Source organism: Triticum urartu, chromosome 5 (genome assembly GCF_003073215.2).
Source record: "Triticum urartu cultivar G1812 chromosome 5, Tu2.1, whole genome shotgun sequence".
Classification (NCBI taxonomy): domain Eukaryota; kingdom Viridiplantae; phylum Streptophyta; class Magnoliopsida; order Poales; family Poaceae; genus Triticum; species Triticum urartu.
This window is the reverse complement of record NC_053026.1, coordinates 545,655,354-545,673,391: the sequence shown is the minus strand read 5'-3', so window position 1 is coordinate 545,673,391 and position 18,038 is coordinate 545,655,354. Positions and strand designations below refer to the sequence as shown.

At 43.0% G+C, this 18,038-nt stretch overlaps 1 protein-coding gene across 1 annotated transcript; it reads right to left on the bottom strand.

Moving 5' to 3' along the window:
• Positions 1–1,930: 1,930 nt before the first annotated feature.
• Positions 1,931–11,062, bottom strand: LOC125510553 (deoxyhypusine synthase-like). Its single transcript, XM_048675769.1, has 7 exons — positions 10,746–11,062; positions 10,426–10,593; positions 8,826–9,044; positions 8,118–8,201; positions 4,758–4,863; positions 4,457–4,692; positions 1,931–2,242 (listed from the first exon to the last, which is right to left on the bottom strand). The coding sequence occupies exons 1-7, from the start codon at positions 10,971–10,973 to the stop codon at positions 2,165–2,167; spliced, it is 1,119 nt and encodes a 372-aa protein (XP_048531726.1). The 5' UTR covers positions 10,974–11,062; the 3' UTR covers positions 1,931–2,164.
• Positions 11,063–18,038: the final 6,976 nt, after the last annotated feature.

The window sequence follows — 18,038 nt, the reverse complement described above, 5'->3', positions numbered from 1 at the left end:
TGGGCCCCTCAGGATAGTGGTCAATGAGATTGCCATCGGAATGTGTGCTTTGGTGGAAGAGGGGACCAGGAGTACATGTTGGAGAGGAACTTGGTGGAAGAGATTAAGGGAGTGATCAAGGAGATTTAGTGATAGACGACCCTGCGACAATGTCCATTGATTATGTGTAAATGTGATTATGTGAAATTGTTGTTTGTTGATCTTTGAGTTTTGCACATAGGTGAAATTGCTAACCGAATGTAGTTCTGGCAAATGGCAGTTTGCTTGGTAGTTATAAGATATTTTTAAAATATAGGAAAAAGATGGAAATATTTTTGACCATTGTCTATATGGGAATTTAGAGAACCAAATACTCTGGGGCTTAGAAATTTAATCTCTGGATTTGCTAATTCCCAGTCTTTGTTAAGAAAATGCTACTTCTCAATCGACTAATAATCAATTTAATTTAAGTGGACACCAAAACCCGTTGATCTCAATGGTGTGATCCATGCAAGTTATATTTTTTTCTGAACTACGGAAACAAACACTGAGTTTATTTTAAATAATACTAGATGAATTAACACCTTTCTATACCACGGTGAGCACATCTTGAGATTTTTAGAAACAAATTTGTATAGATTGACTAAGATCTAGACAATCGCTTCAATACAACATTGGCAATGATGGAGCCAGCAAAGGGCGAGCTAGGGTCATGGTTCCCTCATGATGAAAAATATATCTTAGAGAATAGAGACCGTTCGGATCTTTTCAGCTTCACGAAATAGCCAACTTCCTAAGACTAGCCACAATGGAGAGTAACATACACTAGTAACATACACATATCACTAGACTATGTTACTATCTTCATAGTGGATAGTAACTTAAGTGTGGTAACATGCAAAGATTCATTTATTAGGTTATAGACTCATATTGCATTGAGACATGCGATGTTACAGTAACTAGCTAAGTTACTACAACTACCTCTCTCCTCATTAACTCATTGCCACATAAGCAAATTTGTTGAGCTGGACTCGATGTTACTGCTAAAGTTACTCCCACTGTGGCTAGTCTAAGAAACCAGCCGCCGCTAGCTTCTGACAGGAGAACAATGTGTTCGACAGCACTGAGCAGCTCCTCTCCGTCTGCATGGGCTGGCAGCCTAGGAAGCGAGTTTGAGGCCCAGTTTGGTGGCTCGTAACAAGAGCAAAGCGGTTCGATCGAAAGAAAATGGTTCGCATGAGGCACTTCAGGAGGGCATTTCCACGTAATTACAAGCAACTTCCCCTTCTCCTTTACGTGAAGCGGCGCTTCTGCTGCTCCTGGGATTTGCACTGCAGGCCGCTTGTTCTCCTAGAGCAGGATTCTTAGAGTTGCACCACTCGGCAGGCTTCTCGGGAAGCTGGGTCGTGTTGGAGATCCGAGCGGGCCCTTAAACTACGCCTATGTAGTATGTGAAGTTAATGACTTTAATCCCTAAATTTCTACGCATGCCCCGTTCAATTTTTACATGTTTCATTGGCCCCCATTTAAAAAATTCCATCTCCATTCTTGAACACTGTACAAGTAGTCTCATGGTCGCAAAGGCTTTGGTGTCGGTCTAGATGCGCAGAGGCATATCCATGCGAGAAGACGGTGGCCACCCATGTCCATGCTCCGGTGCCCAAGAGCAGGTGCCTCACAGCCTCGACGCCCAAGCGTGGAACCAACCGGACAACAAGCTACGAAAAGCATCTCTGCGTGGAGCAAAAATGTTGATGGAAGTCGCTGACTACCAGCAACAACCTGAGTTACCATCTTTTTTTCGTTCTGAAAATAAATATGAACCTTGTTCACGGCCTGCTTGGAAAAAGCGTGCTTTGAGAGGCACTCAAAAAAATAAAATAAAGCGGTCCTAAAGAGAGTACTGCGGAAACAGATCTAGCGACTGTCCAGACAACCATAGGTGAGGAAATATTTTTGACGTATGATGTTCTCTGTGATAGTGTTAAACTCAAATTCCAGTCAAGTAACCAGATAAATAAGGACACACACAGAAACCATTAGTTTGGACACCATGTACAGTCTCATTGAAACATACGACGGGAACCTCATGTGACAATGAAAAAAGGATGTAAGATTACATAGCAATGGTGTTGGAAATGAATAACAAAACAATTCAAGGTTCCTTATTTCAACGCCATTTGGTTCAAGATGCACCATGAAACTTACATGCAAATGTTGCAGCAACAAGTAAGGGAAAAGCGATAGTCGCATCGCAATGAACCTGCATTTCCAAAAGCTCAAATGTTATATTGTACTAATAATCAAATAGGTTGCATGGCATCATTGCATAGCACCAGTATGTCTCATAGAAGTGCATAGACTCTAAAGCTGCAGTATTCTACAATGCAAAAAATATATTGAAGGTAGTTCAAGGCAATGCCTCGATGTGCGTCATTGTCGATGCACCTATGAAACATTTCAGTAACTAGAGTCTAGTAGTATGTAAAATATAAAAACAAAACCATGTGAAACTTGTGTTGGTACATATTAGTTGGAACATATAGGTTTGGGACCATGTTACGTAATAATTCATGCAAAAAATTCAAAGGCACATTTGTGGTTGCATAGCATGTGTGAAGTTTGGTCCCACATTGTGTGGTGGTAGCTAAGAGAAGGCCAACAAATAAAGGGTTCTTTCTTATACCTTCCTAAAACATGAGAACATTGGACTATAACATGCTCGCTCACTCACTCGCTTGCCTCGCCACACAAAGCTAAGTTAATGGGGGTAATGATTGATCCGATTGATTCACGGAGTGGGTTAGTTACCAATCCAATTGTGATTATCCCTCCCACATCCTAGCTGAGTGCATCCCCGTGAATGCACCACTATTATTGCTCCCTTTTTGATGTGTTGCTCTTGCCTTCCCCATCTTGAGAACTGCATCGATAGCAGCGCCAGAACGCATGCCACTAGAACTGCACCTGGCCATCTAAGGGGCAGCTGCTCTCATTTGACCAACTACTTCTACTACGAGATCTTCAACTCAATGGTTTGGTGACACCTTGAATGACACGATCATTTCTACCAACGTATGTGTTCTAATCTCCTTTGTTCCTTCATGCAGTTTCTTATTAGTTAAAATTTGGCGGATGTGCTAGTTTACTATTCTATATAAACTTGAATGTCTAGTTTCTCATATGTGATTAATATTGCCAGCGCGATGGATGCAGAAATAATCCTAAAGATCCCTATCTTTGAGCACCATGAGGACTTTGTGGCCTGGCAATTTGACAACAAGGGGCTGTTCTCGGTAAGATCGGCATACAAGGTTTATACTGACATGCTCCAGAGACAACGATCGAGCCCGCGTGGGGAAAGCTCAGTTGGGGGAGAGGAGGACAGAAGAATGTGGCAACAGCTGTGGAAGATACGATGCCCCGGAAAGATCCATCACTTTATGTGGAGACTGGCCCATAACAGTCATCCTCTTCTGCGGAATGTGGAGCAAATTGGCGTGCAACTGGAGACGGACTGTGTGGTATGCCGCCGGCTACAGGAGGACGGAGGCCACCTGTTCCTTCGCTGCAAGGAAGTGAAGAAGATGTGGAAGGCGTGCGGGTTAGAACAGACACGGCAGAAGCTATTACCATGCCAATCACCGCGCCAACTCCTGAACCTTATTGTTTCCTTGCCGGAGGACGAGAAACTACATACTATATGCCTGCTGTGGATGTGGTGGACGGAGCGAAACAAGGCAAACCACAACGACCAGAGGGCTACGATCCAGGAGTTCGCCTTCACGTTGTCAAAGCACATTGCAGAATGGCGCCTATATTGTGGAGAGCAAGGTCAGAGCAATCCTAAACCAAAACCCAGCTGGATCCGCCCGACCACCGACGTAGTCAAGATCAATTTGGATGGATCTTTTGATCTGGGGACTGGACTCGCGGGTTGGGGATGCATCGCTCGGGATCACAAAGGTGAGGTGATCCTTGCCGCGGCAGGAAGACTTTCACATATGGGCGAGGCCCTACACGCGGAGGCATGTGCCCTGCTTCATGCAATTAAGCTAGCTAAAAGTCAGGATATGGGACGAGTCATTTTTGAGACGGACTGCATCGGGATCCAGCAAGTTGCAACGACGACTGCTCTCGACCGATCTAACCTGGGCACCCTATTCCGTGAGATCAAATACCTTCTCCAGATTGGTTTTATTGATTGGAATGTTTCCTACTGTCCTCGTGTGTGTAATGTTCCTGCCCATGAGCTTGCGGCTATTGGTAGGCGGAATGTCAATGCCGACTACCAAGTGTGGTCGGTAGACCTCCCTAGAGCTGTATCCGATGCGGTGACCGCCGATTTGGCTGGTCCATGGTGATTTATGGAATGCAAGGTGTTCCATTTCAAAAAAAATATTGCCAGCGCTGCTATCTTGATATTATTTTAGACTAATTAATTCAAAACTGACTTATTTTTTCAACATGTATATACCTTTACAGGTTCTGCCGAACCCTTAATCTTTCCCCATGAAACTGCTTCATCAGGATGCGCTCCTGAATCACTACCATCAAACTCTTGAGCCGTGTTGATATATACGGCATAATCTGCACCATTGCGAAGCATATTTGCATTGCATATATGATGCTTTGGGAGGCCTCCACCAAGAATTATAACCCCTGTCTTCCTTGGGGTGGCATGAATAGCTTCATCATTCACCAGCCTTACATCTGCAAAACATTCAAGCATTTTAAATCACAAATGAAGTAAGTGAAGTAATTACAACACAATTTACCTTGTACAATGTCGATAATAAGACCAGGATTATGAACAGCATGGCAAAACAACATGTCTCCAATTGATCCATCGGTCAATGCTGGGCAATATACAGGAATATTGTTCTGGTCAAGTTTAAAGAGTCAACAATATATAACTTCAGTCCTTGCACAATTGCCTTTGAAACGAAGATTCAAAGACACACACAAAATATAATGCAAAACATATTCTCTAAGGAATAAAGTGAAATACACAATAAAGTAAGAGTCAATCAACCACGCCTAGACTTTGAGAAAATAATAGTGCGTTCAAGAATAGCAATTGTTCCCATGTTTAGGATTCATTCTTCCTCAATGGGAATTATAAAGATTGATTAAGCCGATGGTGAGTGGATAAGCACCTCCTTGTGTGATTCAGGTTGTACCATGTATTTGGCCCACACACTTGTTAGATGTTTTCATCAAACTAAATGATACATCATGTGTTTTTGCGGGAACTAGTTGCAATAAATTTCAGTGATATTTGGTTGTATGGAACATGAATTTTTGGATTAATAATGTGAGAATTGAAACTGGAAAAACATATAATCTATTGTGTTTGATTATCATATAACTGTAAACTATTTATTGAATATAAGTGGCATAATCAAATGGAGCCTTTTTCCATGCATGGCGGAATGTTGAGGTGGATCCTTCTCATGCATGGTTGTATGTTGAGGTGGCATTGTATTGCTGCAAGAATTGCTATATCTAGATGATACCTTGTGTGTTGCTGCAAGAATTTGTTTCAATATATTTAGTATCTATGAAAACTAAAACTAAAAGTAGATGTATTTATTATATTTTATTACTGTGCAGTTGTAATTATTTATTGAATATAAGTAGTGTTTTCTCATACATGATTGAATGTTGAGATGAGAATTTTTTTCATGTATGATTGCATGTTGAGATGGCCCTTCTCCCATGCATGGTGACTTGTTGAGGTGTATGTTAAAAGAAATATGCTAAAACCTCACGCATTGTTGTGGGACTTCATATCAATAAATTATTGAGAACAAGATTAGAATATATGAGAATAATACCCCCTCCCGACACACACACACACACATCACACAGCACACATTTCCATATCATCAGTAGCAAACCTAGTAGTAAATGGAGGGTGAAGTTATAGTTCCTCCCGCTGTTCCATTTTAGTTGAATTATTTATTGATAAAATAATAATTGATGATGTTGAGGGTTTGCACGCACTGAAAAAAATTTAGAGGGTCATGCATTTTCTTGAAAATGGGATTACCTAATGGGGTCTTGTGAGTGTTGGGGGCACACAAGCTAAAACCTAAAAAACACAATCACGTTCATTTTCTTTGGCAAGATTTCCTAAACACCTCACAATATGAACAAGGGCTTGGGGCCACTACACACTGACATTTGAAGGAAATATGCCGTAGAGGCAATAATAAAGTTGTTATTTATATTTCCTTATATCATGATAAATGTTTATTATTCATGCTAAAATTGTATTAACCGGAGACTTAGTACATGTGTGAATACATAGACAAAACAGAGTGTCACTAGTATGCCTCTACTTGACTAGCTCGTTAATCAAAGATGATTAATTTTCCTAGCCATGGACAAAGAGTTGTCATTTGATGAACGGGATCACATCATTAGGGAATTATGTGATTGACTTGACCCATCCGTTATCTTAACACTTTGATCGTTTAGTTTACTGCTATTGCTTTCTCCATAACTTATACATGTTCCTATGACTATGAGATTATGCAACTCCCGAATACCGGAGGAACACTTAGTGTGCTATGAAACGTCACAACGTAACTGGGTGACTATAAAGATGCTCTACAGGTGTCTCCAATGGTGTTTGTTGAGTTGGCATAGATCGAGATTAGTATTTGTCACTCCGTGTACCGGAGAGGTATCTCTGGGCCCTCTCGGTAATGCACATCACTATAAGCCTTGCAAGCAATGTGACTAATGAGTTAGTTACGAGATGTTGCATTACAGAACAAGTAAAGAGACTTGCCGGTAACGAGATTGAACTAGGTATTGAGATACCGACGATCAAACCTCGGGCAAGTAACATACCGATGACAAAGGGAACAACGCATGTTGTTATGCGATTTGACCGATAAAGATCTTTGCGGTTTGACTGACAAAGATCTTTGTAGAATATGTAGGAACCAATATGAGCATCCAGGTTCCGCTATTGGTTATTGACCGGAGATGAGTCTCGGTCATGTCTACATAGTTCTCGAACCCGTAGGGTCCGCACGCTTAACGTCCGGTGATGATCGATATTATGAGTTTATGTGTTTTGATGTACCAAAAGTAGTTCGGAGTCCCGGATATGATCATGGACATGACGAGGAGTCTCAGAATGGTCGATACATAAAGATCGATATATTGGAAGGCTATGTCTGGACATCGGAATGGTTCCGGGTGAGTTCGGGCATTTACTGGAGTACCGGGGGGGTTACCGGAACCCCCCGAGAAGTATATGGGCCTTATTGGGCCTTGGTGGAAGAGAGGACAAGAAGGCCAAGGTGGAGGGTGCCCCCCTAGCCCAATCCGAATTGGGTGGGGGCGCGGCCCCCCTTCCTTCCCTCTCTCTCCCCCTTCCTTCTCTCCTACTCCAACAAGGGAAAGGGGGAATCCTACTCCCACCGGGAGTAGGACTCGCCTCTTGGGCGCGCCATAGAGGGCCGGCCCTCCCCCTCCTCCACTCCTTTATATACGGGGGAGGGGGCCACCCCATAGACACACAAGTTGATCTCTTAGCCGTGTGTGGTGCCCCCCTCCACAGATTTCCACCTTGGTCATATCGTTGTAGTGCTTAGGCGAAGCCCTGCGTTGGTAACTTCATCATCACCGTCATCACGCCGTCGTGCTGACGAAGCTCTCCCTCGACACTCAGCTGGATCTAGAGTTCGTGGGACGTCACCGAGCTGAACGTGTGCAGATCGCGGAGGTGTCGTACCTTCGGTGCTAGGATCGTGAAGACATACGACTAAATCAACCGCGTTGTCATAACGCTTCCGCTTACGGTCTACGAGGATACATGGGCAACACTCTCCCCTCTCGTTGCTATGCATCACCTAGATGGATCTTGCGTGTGCGTAGGAATTTTTTTGAAATTACCGCGTTCGCCAACAACATTCGACCCAGTCATGCACTCTCGCATCATTTTTGTGATAACAGTGGGATAACATGGTAGTGGTTGCCAAAGGTTGCGCTATAGTCTACTTCCCGTCTCATTGCCTACGCAAACTAGCTATTTACGTGCTTCTAAAATACAATCGACATTTATGCACGTCTATGATAGTTTCTAAGAATCTAAGGTTTATTCAAAATCATGTTACCTTGTGCGCCCAATAAAGGTAGGAGCTTTCATCATTTATTTCTTTACCAAGACGACCAATCACCTTTGATGGTGTCCAGACATTCTGCAGTTAACAAGAAATTCATCAACTAACAGAAATATAAAGACCGACAGAGAAGTTCTATCAATGAATTCACATTTTAGAAAATGATGGTTTAACTTAGAGAACATCAAATATCAACTAACGTGCAACCATCTCTATGTTGATTTCAGCAGTTTGTGCAATAATTAAAGCTAGATCACACATTTGTTTTGACAACACCTCATAGTCTTTCCATCCATATATTTGCTAGAAAGTTATGCGGTGGTCGCCATAAGTGACATGGGTTATGCATACATCTGAAAGTAAGGAAATTCATGCAATGAACTTATAACAAAGATTATGAAGCACCACATCATGTACGATTGTGAAACATTTTGCAAATTATGAACTTTGCACAATTGGTAATTTTCTTCACGATGACCATGAAGCACTCTCATGCACTACCATGAAATGGCGCAATCATGTGAGCCTACTCCTATTCATGCATCTTCTGCAAATTATCAACTATGCATCTAATTTGTGCATTCTATGCGCACCATCAATGAGCCATGACACACACAAGGGATCGTCACCATGACCCTTTTATTGGGGCATTTTGATTGCTATAGTACATATCATATGAAACAAAATTCAAATGGAAGCTACCTTAGTAGATTGTTCTAGTAGCATCTGGTCAAGGACTGGCATGATCCATTCCTCGAACTTGCAGTAGTTATCATTGGGCAGCAAGAGATTTCCAATCCGGTTCAGTCCTTTCGACCGCAACAATGCTCCTGGTAAAGAAAAATCACCTCGGTATGTCGGTCCAAGGCATTTAATGAGATCTTCCTCTATACCCCCTGCACTCGTAACAATAACATCCACCTAAAGAACACATTTTTTGGAAAATAATTAGCCATGGGCTAGGAAGTTAGTCAATAGTGGCTATGTACTCAGTGATGTTAGTAAGCGACTAAGCGCCAATGTGCAATTTGGCATTTCACATTTTTTGGAAAATAATTAGCCATGGGTTAGGAAGCTAGTCACCAGTGACTACTAGCAATTAATAATTCTAAAAAGCAGTGCTATCTATATTTCAAATTAATCTATTAGTATATGCTTTATGTACATCAAACTGGTATCATTATATTCATATTCTAAAGAATTATTTATTTGTAATTATGATTTTTGATCACAAAGTTACTTATTACTAGTGTAACTGTGGGTCAAATGTTTAACAACACCTAATATCCAAAGTAATTTGAAATGGAGGGAATCGCATTTAGTGACCAAGCAACCTTTGATAACAAACTTTTTAGCTTGGCCACCACATGCTTGGTTGGTGACTAGACATCTCCTGTAACCAACAATGAATGTGTGTCGCCGTATATTTGGTAAATGCGTTAAAGTAACGGGAGCAAATATCTCAAGGCAACTAGTCATACTTCTACTATACAGTTTCTTAATTAAACGATGATTTCTTTAAGAAATACATATCATTTTAATTAAAAACACTCTTATATTTCTTTACAGAGGGAGTATATATATTTAGCTAGAACAATGCACGTGCGTTGAAACGGGGTATAAATATTCTAGTACATGGGCTTGTGATTTACCTGTCTATAATAATGCGATTGTGTAAATAATTGATCATCAAATTTTGCCCATGAATTAACTTATGTTTCGATCCGATGTTTGGTAAGTAAACTAAAGTGAAACTAGTTCATAAGGTAAGTAAATTAAGTTGATTTATTATCATACAAGGAAGGTTGGACGAAGTGGTGGTGGGAAGAAAGGTGAAATGTGATCCTTACTTTCTTTTTAAGTATATATATAGTAGAGATTATTTAAGAAATACAAATCATTTTAATTAAAAACACTCTTATATTTCTTTACGGAGGGAGTATATATATTTAGGTAACTAGAACAATGCACGTGCGTTGCTATAGAATATAAATCTTCTAGTACGTCGGCTTGTGATTTACATGTCTATAATAATGCGATTGTGTAAATCAATGATCATCAAATTCTGCTCATGAATTACCTTATATTTTTATCCGATGTTTGGTAAGTAAACTAAAGTGTAACTGGTTCAAAAAGTAAGTAAATTAAGTTGATTTACTATCATACAAGGAAGGTTGGACAAAGGTGAAATGGGAACCTTACTTCCTTTTTAAGTAGTAGAGATAGAGGTAGAGATTAAAATGATATTTGAACCTGTTTTGTTTTCAGGGTTGCACACGTGAGACAGAGTTGGAGCATTCACCATGTGATGTTGAACCAGAAACCGTATGACATCCCGTATGCCAGAAGACACAAGGTTTGAAGTGAAACCGAGGAATATCTTGCACTTCACAGATTCCCTGTACTTGGGGTCAAGTTCAGCCTCATCACACTCCACGCTTGGCTTCTCCTGGGACAGCCTCCAATCCAGCTTCAATATAGCCAAGCACAGTGGAGAAAGAGTTTGTAAAAATGTAAGGAGTAGCAAAATCAGCAGAGATTCTGGAAAAGAGCAAGTTCCTGAAGCATGCATGCATATGTAGTGAGGACAGCTAGAGGTTACATGCTCAAGTGAGGGTGTACCATCTGATTGACGACGTCGATGGCGTCGCCGAGGTGGGAGGCCTGGAAACCCGTGGAGGCGAGCGACCCGAGAAGCCCGGCAAGGCCGAGGCCGGCGTCGTTGAAGTCGGGGCCGGCGATCGTGGTGGACTCGTCGAGGGACTCGGACGGTTTCAGCAGGATGGCGCGCACGCCCTCCAGTGCGTCCGTGTTGAACCCTGCTCCGACGCCGCCTCCATCGCTGCCCATCTCTGCCGGATCCTTCGAAAATGGAAGCGAATCTGGTTCCGCGGGGCTGTGTGCCTGTGTCCTTGCGGTCTTCCTCCTACTTATGGTTCCGCTTCCTCCTACTTATCCATTCGAAACAGAAATGCTAGTGCTCAAACGTGTTTCGTGCGAAGACGTGGGTGGGCCCGGCTAAGTCGTTATCATGCATGATCTGCATGCTCCTGCATGTGCTATGTCGGTCGGTCTCGTGCAAACGTTAGTGAACAACTTAGAGACACACACATTTGCATAACTTCTACTCTCTCCGTAAAAAAATATAAGAGCGCTTAGTGATACAGAGGGAGCACTTTACTCAGAATTAGAATAATAGTGATGCTACAAATTGGTGGCGAAGTTACACGCATGTTTCTAGCTGTGGAGTGACACGCTGTCTCTCACTCGAGAAATAATCCACCTTACCGAGATATATTGGTGTCAAATCCAGATTTGATCCCCTGTGGAATGGGGTAAAACCATCCGAGAGACCACTCAACTAATGATCATTGGCTAAAGACACGTTTAAGATGGGTTTCCTGGACTTGCTGTTCACCCTGAACATCGCCCTCATGGTGGGGTCATGGCCAGCAACCCCATCCGCTGTCTGGCCGCCCCACCAGCAAGCCCGCGCCGCTCACGCGCTCCCGTCCTGCAGATCCTTGTACAGCGTTGCAGATTTGCAGCCACCGATCGCCACCAAGGATCCTTGCTGGAGGCTGCTGTTGTATAATTCCCTAAAAAGATTATCACTCAAAAAAAAAATGTTGTCTGATTGGGGCATCATCAGTTCATCACGATGCGAATTGTCTAGAAATGTAAAATAGGCTCCAGTCTCCCAAACTCCATGAAACTATTAAATTTCTGGAAACGTATTTTGAAGTTTTTTCTTTTGAAAGGGCCATTTTGAAGTTTTATGAAGAAAAAAGTATATATAAGTGTGCATTATATATATGTATAAATGGGTATGCTAAATCTCAGTTATGTGTTTCACCCGTTGGATCATTATGCATTGAGATTGGTGCTAGTTGATAGTTTTTTTAGTTCTTCTTGTTATGTTTTTTTAGTAGAACATGACCATTTATTCATTCAAGATGTTCCATGGGATACACATAATATCAGGAATAGTGCCCAGCCGAACATGTTGGCCAACACCTAAGGAAGCAACCGCCTTTACTAATTTACTCAGTATTGGCTTGTCTTCCCTCATGAACAAAAGACACCTCCTCGAAAGCTTGTGAACGTTGATCAATATCTCTCAGGATTGTAGCATAAGCACATGAGGCCTTACTTCTCAGGTTTGAAATCACCTCAAGGAAATCAGAGGCCACTTTGATGGAACTGACGTTGAGATCAAGAGCTAAATCAAGTACCTCATTGCATGCAACAACCTCAAGATTAGCAGGATCACGAGCCCTTCGACAGCAGAAGCACCCAGGAAGGCTACATTGATGTCCCGGCAAACAGCAGCAGCCACACCCCTATGGCCGTCCCTAGACAGATCCTCATCAACATTTATCTTATACCTACCCCCGCAAAAAAAACATTTATCTTATACCTAAAATCACCAGGGGAAATCCACTTCATCTTAGCTTTCCCATCTGCTAATTTTGGTGCAGCAGAGCAGATCCGTACACATTTGTTTGATGTATCCAACTCTTCTAAATATTTGTTAATGAAGCAAATGGTGGAAAAAGGATTCTGGAACTCGTTGTCGTGAATTGTTCTTCCCCTTGCTCACCAAATCGACCACATGGTAACCAACACTCTTGCGAGATCATTCTGAGATAGGGTATCAAATGACCAGAATAGTCATATTCTCACATCAGGTGACCAATTTGAAATCATATCCTCAACTAGCTCATCATCCACTAGTGCCCAAACAGCCCTTGCCATATTGCAATCAAGCAATGAATGCCTCCCAGAATCAGCCGAAGCATTGCATATTGTACATAAATCGTTGCTAGCCATCTCACGGTGCATACGAACATCCCCTGTTGGCAGTGACATTTTTGCAAGCCTCCAAGCAAATACTCTTTCAACGGCACTTGGACTTTCCACAATTTAGTCCAAGACTTCTTCTCTCCCTCTACATTGGATTGTCCACATCTATGTTCAAGCTAGTTCTCTCTGTGTGTTTTTATGTTCACTAACATTTTGTAAGCTGGTCGGGCCGTGAAAACATCATTTTTTTTCATAATGCCATGCCCAAAAATTAGCTTGCACTACTGCAGGATGCTGCTAACGCGACACTACGATCAGAGACCCTTCGAGAAATTGTGTGCGATGCCATAATCATAAACGGTGTTGTATGAAAACCGTCAAAAAAGGTGAAAACATTTGCGATGGAGGATGCATCAAACACGGTTCAGATTTTAGTTGTGTGTGCGATCCAGGGCATACGGTTCAGTCCAATGAACTGTTTGCGATGAGGCGAAACAAAAGAAACGGGCAGCCTGATTAAGGCACGTGCAATATAGAGCATACGGTTCACTCGGATGAACTGTTTGTGATTAGGCAACACAAAAAAACGAGCAGCCAGATAAAGGTGTGTGTGATATACAGCATACGGTTCACTCGGATGAACTGTTTATGATTAGGCAACACAAAAGAAACGGTCAGCCATATCAAGGTGTGTGTGATTGAGGGCATACGCTTCAGAAGAATTAACTGTTTGTGATTAGGCAACAGAACAGAAACGGGTAAGCCAGATCAAAGTGTCTGCGACTGATTGCATACACTTCACATGGATGAACTGTTTGCGATTAGCCACAACAAACTGAAACAGTTAGATAAATCAACGTGTGTGCGCTAGACGGGCACACCCATTTTAATTAAAAGACGTGTGCTGACATTATATATTGCGGTGCACCCTATGGTGCAAACGTCACGTACGCGGCCGAGAAGGCGTATGTGCCCACGTTACGCCTTCCGGGAATAGTGCCGCACTTATAACCGTCAATAAATTTTGAGCATGCGTCCCGTCACATTCCAAATTGCAAACCTGTTCACACCGATCAAAACATAAACGGTTTCCTACTTAGGAGCGTATTACTACACGGTTAGAAATACTACTACTCCAAGATGACTGCACATTCCTCCTCAACTCCTCATCCACAAAAAGTCAAAAAAAACAAGTCATTCATCATCGTTCCCTTGCGTCCGCCATGGCCAGTGTGAGTTCTGGGTCGAGGGATTGTGACCAAGGAGAGGCGAGCCTGGAAGCGGGAGCACGAAAGATGTCCCGCCTCGCCGCGATAGCAGCCAACATGTCCCGCCGCACGGCCGTAGCAGCAGAGAGGTCCCACCACGCTGCCGAAGCAACACGGAGGACCCGCCGCGCCGTCGATGCAGCAGACTGGTTCGGCCGTGCCGCGGAAGCATAAGAGATGTCCCGCCGCACTGCGAATGCAGCAGAGATGTCCTCCCTTGCCGCGGCGGCCTGGGAAAATGCCTCGCGGGCAGGCAAGGACTCTTACAGGCACATGCGTGCCCTCGTCCATAGGCAGATGGATCAGATCTCCAGGTGGGCGAGGTTGTAGGATGACCTGCAAGCCTCGTTTGAACAGTCTACCAATGTCATCCGGCAACTAAATGATAGCAATGCGAAGCTCCGGGCCGAGCGCGACCTACTGAGGGCGAAGATCATCGGAAGTGCAGAGCAGTAGGAGCAGACCACTGCCTTGTTGAAGAGGACCAGCGTCATCGTCGAGAAACTTATGGACGAGAATAACAAGCTGCGCATCGAGCGCAGAAGGCTGGTGGAGGAATCTGTGGATGCTCTCAAGCAGCATCTTGAGGACAAGAAAGAGCTCGCCGCCACTTGCCGCGGAGACTAGATCGTTGTCTTCCTTCTTCTTTTGCCCTTGTGTATTTCGCGCGTTGTTGCATATGGCTTTTTTTAATTATGTTTCTAAATATGTAAGACCATTATTATCCACTGTCATCGTTCTTATATTCATCATGCTTTCTATAAGCCACCGTCGATGCTATATAGGTCCGTCGGATCTTACATCAAGATCCGTGCAAAACTTTCTTTTCATATTTTCATTTTCTCTCTTAAATATCAGTCGAGTGAGACATATAGCCACGCCGTAGAACAGGTGATCAGGCGCCATTAATGGAGACATTGGGAGGGAGGTGCGCGGCGGGTAGCAGTCAAAGGGCTCTCCTCCCGATGAGCACGCGCAGGGGTCTGATCGCATGCCTCCCGTACTCAAATAGCTACCCCGCACGGCACCTCCTAGCCAATAAAAAAAGAGGACGCGTGACCGTATGTAATTGGTAAGTCGAACGCCCACGGTTTCAATTATACTTGTGTTTCCGATTTGTAACGTGACAACACCTGTTCCAAACTGATTTTGTTGATTGTTAATGTGTGGGCCTTCGCAAATCGGACAAAAAAATTACCACAACATGTTGGTGCCATGTCATGAGACCATGCCAAGTTTCATGATTTTCAGGTGTGTTTTGGAATTACAGGAATTAAAAAAACAAGTTTCTCAATCTTTCCGGCCGAGCCACGATGCCCGGATGTTTGAATTTCACTCGCATCTCTTGGATGCGACCTAGAAATTCACCCAAGGACAGACATGTGATTTTTCAAACAACTTTGGTGCACTGGAGCATGTGCTTGTAGTTCAAATTTGAATTATGCACATTAAATGCCTAGAAACTCAATTAATGTATAAAAAAGGCCAAACGAACCCGGAATAATTTCAAATTTTAGCACCGTACTTCTATTTGTTCTAATCTGGCTGTGTAAAAACAATAAGGCGAGAGAAGACAGTGTACGTATGTCGTTTCGCATACGGAGGTGACACGTTCCCTCGCGGAACCACGAGCCTTCTTGAGGGAAGCTCCAGTTTGCAAGAAGGTTACACCAAAGCTTGTCCAAATTCGGCTAAAAACATTACTGCAGCATGTTCATGCCATGTCATGACACCATGCCAAGTTTCATGATTTTCAGGTGTGTTTTAGAATTACAGGAATTAAAAAACCAGGTTTCTCAATATTTTCGGCCGAGCCACGACGCCAAGATGTTTGAATTTCACTCCCATCTCTTGCATGGGACCTAGAAATCCATCCAAAGACACATATGTGATTTTTCAAACAATTTTGGTGCAATGGAGCATGTGCTTATGATTCAAATTTGAAGTATGCACATTAAATGCCCAGAAACTCAATTAATGTATAAAAAAGGCGAAACGAGCCCAGAATAATTACAAAATTTAGCATGGTACTTATATTTGGTCTAATCTGGCTGTGTAAAAAAATTAAGGTGGGAGAAGGCAGTGTACGTATGTCGATTCGCACACGGAGGTGACACGTTCCCTCTCGGAACCACGAGCCTTCTTGAGGGAGGCTCCGGTTCGCAAGAAGCTTACACCAAAGCTTGTCCCAATTCAGCAAAAAAATTACCGCAACATGTTCGTGCCATGTCATGACACCATGCCAAGTTTCATGATTTCCAGGCTTGTTTTGGAATTACAGGAATTAAAAAAACCAAGTTTCTCAATCTTTCTGACCGAGCCACGACGCCCAGATATTTGAATTTCACTCCAATCTCTTGCATGGGACCTAGAAATTCACCCAAAGACACACATGTAATTTTTCAAACAATTTTGGTGCACTGGAGCGTGTGCTTGTAATTCAAATTTGAATTATGCACATTAAATGCCCAGAAACTCAATTAATGTATAAAAAAGGCGGAACGAGCCCGGAATAATTCCAAAATTTAGTACAATACTTCTATTTGGTCTAATCTGGCTATGTAAAAAAATTAAGGCGGGAGAAGGCAGTCTACGTATGTCGTTTCGCACACGGAGGTGAGACGTTCCCTCTCGGAACCACGAGCCTTCTTGAGAAAAGTTCCGATTTGCAAGAAGCTTACACCAAAGCTTGTCCCAATTCGGCCAAAAAATTTACCACAGCATGTTCATGCCATGTCATGGGACCATGCCAAGTTTCATGATTTTCGGGCGTGTTTTGAAATTATAGGAATTAAAAACCAAGTTTCTCAATCTTTCCGGCCGAGCCACGATGCCCAGATGTTTGAATTTCACTCACATCTCTTGCATTGGACCTAGAAATTTACCCAAGGACACACATGTGATTGTTCAAACAACTATGGTGCACTGGAGCACGTGCTTGTAGTTCAAATTTTAATTATGCACATTAAAAGCCCAGAAACTCAATTAATGTATAAAAAGGCCAAACAAACACGGAATAATTCCAAAATTTAGCACGATACTTCTATTTGGTCTAATCTACTAATAGGTTCAGATCTGAAATCATGGCACTCGGGCCCTAGTGACAAGCATTAAGCATAGCAAAGTCATAGCAACATCAATCTCAGAACATATTGGACACTAGGGATCAAACCCTAACAAAACTAACTCGATTACATGATAGATCCCATCCAACCCATCACCGTCCAGCAAGCCTACGATGGAGTTACTCATGCACGGCGGTGAGCATCATGAAATTGGTGATGGAGGATGGTTGATGATGACGATGGCGACGGATTCCCCTCTTCGGAGCCCCGAACGGACTCCAGATCAGCCCTCCTGAGAGGTTTTAGGGCTTGGCGGCGGCTCTGTATCGTAAAACACGATGATTTCTTCTCCCTGATTTTTTTTCTCATCGAAACTCAATATATGGAGGTGGAGTCGGAGAGGCAACAGGGGGCCCACGAGGTAGGGGGCGCGCCCTAGGGGGGCAAGCACGCCCCCCACCCTCGTGGCAAGGTGGTGGGCCCCCTGGCCTCCATCTTTTGCAGGTATTTTTCTTATTTTCTGAAAAGTTGCTCCGTGAAGTTTCAGGTCATTCCGAGAACGTTTGCTCCTGCACATAAATAACACCATGGTAATTCTGCTAAAAACAATGTCAGTCCGGGTTAGTTCCATTCAAATCATGCAAGTTAGAGTCCAAAACAAGGGCAAAAGTGTTTGGAAAAGTAGATACGTTGGAGATGTATCAACTCCCCCAAGCTTAAACCTTTGCTTGTCCTCAAGCAATTCAGTTGACAAACTGAAAGTGATAAAGAAAAAA

What these genes read in the sequence shown, in the direction of transcription:
- LOC125510553 (XM_048675769.1), bottom strand. Translation starts at nt 10,973, where the DNA reads ATGGGCAGCGATGGAGGCGGCGTCGGAGCAGGGTTCAACACGGACGCA. An exon ending in TACTAGAACAATCTACTAAG is followed by an intron (nt 8,202 to 8,825) that starts GTAGCTTCCATT and finishes TGTTAACTGCAG; the next exon opens with AATGTCTGGACACCATCAAA. An exon ending in GTTCGGCAGAACCTGTAAAG is followed by an intron (nt 2,243 to 4,456) that starts GTATATACATGT and finishes TTGGAAATGCAG; the next exon opens with GTTCATTGCGATGCGACTAT.